At 37.6% G+C, this 5,852-nt stretch overlaps 1 protein-coding gene across 2 annotated transcripts; it reads left to right on the top strand.

The window, feature by feature from the left end:
- The first annotated feature begins 554 nt into the window (after positions 1-554).
- Positions 555-4,673, top strand: LOC131068498 (putative leucine-rich repeat receptor-like serine/threonine-protein kinase At2g24130). Of its 2 annotated transcripts, none has more exons than XR_009358368.1 (2): positions 555-3,789; positions 3,891-4,673. XR_009358368.1 is itself a non-coding variant. In XM_059207696.1 (2 exons), exons 1-2 carry the CDS (start codon positions 2,685-2,687, stop codon positions 4,325-4,327), a joined length of 1,542 nt encoding a protein of 513 aa, XP_059063679.1. In that variant the 5' UTR covers positions 571-2,684; the 3' UTR covers positions 4,328-4,673. The 2 variants fall into 2 exon arrangements, 1 of the variants encoding a protein (XP_059063679.1); XM_059207696.1 differs by having other exon boundaries at positions 571-3,789.
- Positions 4,674-5,852: the final 1,179 nt, after the last annotated feature.

The raw sequence follows: 5,852 nt of genomic DNA, 5'->3' as shown, positions 1-5,852 counted from the left end.
AGTCTAATACTTATATTATAAATTTTATAAAAAAATATTATGATTTGATTGTGATTAGGGTGGTCAGACATACACCTACTTCTTATCTTTTTCCTGAAATTTTTGTACCACTGCATTGAAATTTGAAATTTTCATCAAATAGGAATTTTTTTTCAAAAAACAACTAATAGCTTAGAAACTACATTCAATTTTCTATAGATTCTCTTCTTACATATTTTAAAAATAATGTTCATAACTTATTCAATTATTCATATAAGTTGCATAACTCTGAATTTTTGAAATTTCATTGCCACTTAAATTAAAAATACAATTCAATAGATTGTAATAATCTAGTTAAAAAAGTAATAAAACTTTCCAAATTAAAACATCTTAAGAGTGCTGTCATATTAAAAAAAACGAATATTCTGTTCAACAATAATATATAAGAGATAAAACATCGCACCTAAAAAGAAATGTTTAGACAGGATGACTATTCATAATGTTTGTACACATTATTCCTTGAAACACTATTTTTCATATAATCACAACTAGGTAAATGCTTTGAAAACCTCCACTCTTCTATTTATTCCTCAATCTCCATCTCATTCCATTCTATTCTATCCTACTTCCTTGTGTGTTTCCCACTGTCCTTGTTTGGTCTGCCATGGCTTCTCTTTTGTTATTCCCCTTCATGCTTTCCATCTTTTCAATCTATGCTCTTCCTCACTCTGTCAATAATCTCTCCCATCATCAACAACATTTGCTCTTGCGATGCAAAACTGCCATTTCTAACAAACAACAGTGTGCTGATCGACTGGACTCCCCTTCACCCTGCATGCAATTGGACAGGGGTTACCTGCGATGCCTCTTCTCACTCCGTCCTTGCCCTCAACTTATCCCAAATGGGTTTAGATGGCATCATTTCTCCCCTGCTTGGGAATCTCAACTCTCTTCTGTCTATCGATATCTCCGGGAATGCCCCCACAGGTACCATTCCACCTCATCTCGGCCAACTTGCCCATCTTCAGACACTCTGGCTGTATGAAAATCAGTTGCAAGGAACTATTTCTCCGGAGTTGGGGAATCTCTCCTCTCTTCACTTCTTAGATTTGTCCTACAATGCTCTCACTGGTCACATTCCTCCTCAACTCAGTCAACTTCGTCGTCTGCAGCACCTCTGGCTGTACAACAATCAACTACAAGGAAGCATTCCACCCTCTTTCTCCGCTTGCCGCAGTCTGTATGAGCTGGAACTCACCTCTAACTTACTGCATGGTAGCATTCCGCCCGAGCTGGGTCTCCTCCAAAGTTTGCAGATCCTTTATTTGGCTGAAAACAATCTCACCGGTACCATTCCTCTTTCTTTCAAAAATCTGTCCAATTTAGTTGAATTAGATTTGGGACGAAATGATCTCACAGGTACCATTCCCCATGAACTAATCATACTCACTCACCTGCAGGAACTTTACCTTTTTGAAAATATCTTATCAGGCACCATTCCAAGTTCTTTAGGAAATCTGTCTGCCTTGATTGTTTTAGAATTGGGAGAAAATAATCTCTCTGGCCCTATTACCCCTGAATTGGGCATGCTCACTAACTTGAAGATTCTTTACCTTTCTAAAAATAACTTATCAGGCACCATTCCTAGTTCTTTAGGAAATCTGTCTTCCTTGACTAGTTTAGTATTGTTAAACAACGATCTTCATGGCTCCATTCCCCCTGAACTAGGCATGCTCACGCACCTGCAGTTTCTTTATCTTAATGCAAATAACTTATCGGCCACCATTACCATTTCCTTCAAAAATTTATCAAGGTTGCATGAATTAGATTTATCTCAGAACCAGCTTAGCGGACATATTCCAAGGGAAATTGGTCACAATCTCTACAATTTGCGGCAACTCAATTTATGGGGAAATCAGCTCAGTGGAAACATACCCAACTCCCTAGGAAATTGTTCGAGTCTCACGCTACTACTTTTAAATACAAATCATTTCAGTGGAGTGGTTCCAATGGAGCTGAGAAACTTGAACCTTCTTATTTTGCTTGACCTACAGTTCAGTCAACTCGTTAGTGACAAAAGTAACACAGTGGCCTTTCTCACTGCTCTCACAAACTGCTCCTACTTGGAAGAATTATTTGTGTCACATAATTACCTGACTGGTGTTTTGCCGCCATCAATAGGTCAACTTTCCTCCAGTCTCTCTCGCTTGAGTTTATCAGGCAACATGATGAGCGGAAGCATACCAGAACAGATTGCTAATCTGACAAACTTGACCTACTTAAATTTAGGTAATAATCTTTTCAGCGGCAATATTCCATCTCGAATGGAAAGATTCCGTATGTTGGAAACATTGAATTTGGGTGGGAACAAATTAGAAGGAATCATTCCAAGTGAGATAGGTCAAATGCAACATCTCGGACTCTTAAATCTGAGTTACAACCAGTTATCTGGAAAAATACCAGATTCTCTTTGTAACCCCCAACAGCTAAGGCGTCTTCATCTTCAGCACAACATGTTATCAGAAGAGATCCCTGTTAGCTTAGAGGGATGTCAGAGGTTGGAGCTCTTTGATTTGTCTTACAATAAACTAGGGGGAAGGATACTAGGTGAAGTCCTTGCCAGCCTTTAAAACCTACAGTTCTACCTCAATCTTTCAAGTAATTTTCTGCAAGGGTCCTTGCCACGGGAAATAAGTAAAATTGCAATGGCTCAAGCCATAGACATCTCTGGAAATCGACTTGCAGGGGTGATTCCAAATTCTATAGGAGACTGCACAGCATTAGAGCATCTAAATCTGTCCCATAATGCCTTTGAAGGTCTAATACTAGATTCACTTTCCAAATTACAGAATCTCCATGAAATGGATCTTTCTGCCAACATTTTATCAGGTTCAATACCAATGTCCCTTGAAAGACTAAAGGTACTTCACTACATGAATGTTTCTTTCAATAATTTGTCAGGGCAGATTCCAGGAGGAGGGTTGTTTCCAAATAGAACTGTTACAATATTGTTTATGGGAAACCTTGGGTTATGTGGCCCAACAAATTATTCATTGCCTCCATGCCCAAATCAGAGCCAGGAAAAATATTCACTGCTCAAAAAAATAGTGTTTTCAGTTGTTGGAACCGTTGCACTGGTATTACTCTTTTTCATTGTAGGAATGTTATGCAGGCATCAAATTTCCAGACAACTATTCCATTCCTCAAACTTTACTTTTGAAAGGCTCAGCTATCCGAAATTTTCTTATCACGATCTTGTCATTGCAACATCTGACTTTGATGAGTCTAATTTGCTTGGAGTGGGTAACTTTGGATCAGTCTACAAAGGCATTTTGAGGGATGGTAAGATAGTTGCCATCAAGACTCTTAATTTGCAGAATGAAGAATCTCATAAGAGTTTTAACACAGAATGCAAAGTGCTAGGGAGGATTCGGCACCGTAACCTCATCAAAGTCATAAGTGCGTTTTCCTACCCTGGCTTAAAAGGTTTGGTTCTTCAATTTGCATCCAACGGGAGCTTGGAAAAGCATTTGCACCCTGACAGAGATGATCAGGACAGTTGTCATTTGGGATTGAGTGAGTGTTTAAGCATTTCTATAGATGTAGCCCATGGCATGGAATATTTACATCATGATTGTCCCTTGCAACTTGTGCATTGTGATCTAAAACCTAGCAATGTGCTCCTGGATGCCAACTTGACAGCCTTTATGACTGATTTTGGTATATCCCGTTTGATTACTACAAACTCTATAGATTCACTGAGCACAACAACATTTTCTCTCAAAGGATCTATTGGCTATATTGCTCCAGGTACCTTTTTTTCTTTTTTTCTTTTTGGAGTTTTCTTTATATTGACACTATCATTTCCTTTAGTAGCTTTTTAAGAATTTCATGAATAAAATTGGTTGCAGAGTATGGATTGGGCGGGAATGTTTCTACAGTGGGAGATGTTTTTAGTTATGGAATTCTGATATTAGAGATGGTTACAAGGAAGAGGCCAAGTGATGACATGTTTGTGGGGGACATGAACTTGCAAAACTGGGTGAGGTCAGCTTTTCCAAACAGACTGGCAGATATTGTTGATAGTAGGCTATTCAGAGATGTGAATGAAAACATGGAAGACAATAGATGTCTCCTTTCTTTCATTCATGTTGGTTTGCTTTGTAGCAATGTATCACCAAGGGAACGACCTTCCATGAGAGATGTAGCCAAGGTCTTGGAGAACGTGAAGACAACATTCATGGGAGGTGCAGCTGCTTCCAATTTAACATCCACCATATCAGACCTCCTACGCAATGCCAGTCATACACAAGCATTGGCCTCTGACAGTCAAAGTTCTACATTTTAAATGTTTATAAGTTCCACTAAGAATTTCTTGTCCTTTAGCTTTTGCTAATTTCAAGTCAAGTTTGTCTTCTATCACAGTTTAGCCTTCTTTCATGTAAAATGCTCCTTATGTTACTTCTAGCCTTAAGCTCCATTAAGAAATTTTTGTCCTTTATTATTGCTAGTTTCGAGTTTGTCTTCTATCACAGGTCAGTCTTCTTCCATGTAAAATTATTCTTATGTTAATTCTAGCTTTTTGAGCTTGTAAGCTAATCCAATTAATTAATGTGTCCATTATACTAATTTGAGAAAGTATATGGCTGTCTGTATAAACTTACAGAAGTAACGTATTGCCTTATTTATACCAATATCTCTCATACTATGAGGAAGTTCAAAATTTTGTTTCGTTGCCTGCCTTGATATTTATTATTTTATGAGCTCAAATATATGAGATCAATCTGGATGCCATATGAATGGTGACAAATTCATGTCCAGAGACGATAAAGCATGAATAAGAATTTAGAGTTCATCGATTTTTTAAGTTGTCTGAATAATTTGGTCGATCGGGGAGCTGCTTGTATAATTCATTCAAACTTTTAGACCTCTAACCAAATAAAATATAATTGCATGTACCCTTTAATTGAACGTTTAAAATCTGGCAAAAACATTCTTACAATATATCAAACTGCATCGAAGTCTAGCTGCTATGAGCTTGCACAACATTATATATATATAGCAGTATCGAAGATCTGTCATGATTGCGATGAAATTGAAATCTCCATGTCACTATGTAACACGCTCAATGTGGTCTGAGTTCGACTTAAGGTCAGCCGACCATGAAGATTTTCCAAGTTATCATTTCTGCAGGGAGATCAATTTTCTCTAGTCACTTAGAAGCCGATTCTCCCCACCATGTAACATTTTGGCTTTGAGATAGACGTTGTAATTTTCTAAAGAGAATTAGAAGTTCTGACGAATTTCATCCAATTTTAATGACTAACAAATTTGTTATACAGGCTATCAGGGCCATATGTAAGATAATAGATTTCGCATAAATCTCAATGTTTGAATATTTTCACCTACAAAGTTAATACTGCACTGGAGCCATGTACAATATCATCCCAGCCACAACTGATATTTATGGGGGAAAATTTTCCTCTAAATTGTAATATAAGTTGTCTCTATATCTACAGTTATCTCTTTTTTAACTATGTTCAGATAATTTTGATTTAATGCACAGAATGCCCATTGAGTATATATTTAAGTGGAGAGCATTGAGGCAGTGCGAAAAAACTTGGTTGGTTCTCCCATGGCTATTGATTAATTTTAGCAGCCTTTCTGAAAGATGGGCCCATAAAATATTGCATGGGCTAAGGAAAAACAAATTACAGGCAGGATTCAGTCGGACCGCCAGACACTATCTTCTGCTACATATGAATGAATATGTTCAAGAAAGTTACCCTCGTTGCATGTCAGAGACAGGACCATCTCCTGCTCTTAGAATCTAGCCTCTCAGGGCAACTAGATAATAGATTGAATGATACGAT

The sequence above is a fragment of the Cryptomeria japonica genome, chromosome 7 (genome assembly GCF_030272615.1).
Source record: "Cryptomeria japonica chromosome 7, Sugi_1.0, whole genome shotgun sequence".
Lineage (NCBI taxonomy): Eukaryota > Viridiplantae > Streptophyta > Pinopsida > Cupressales > Cupressaceae > Cryptomeria > Cryptomeria japonica.
Note: the sequence above shows the minus strand (reverse complement) of the source record. Positions and strands in the feature narration are given on the sequence as shown.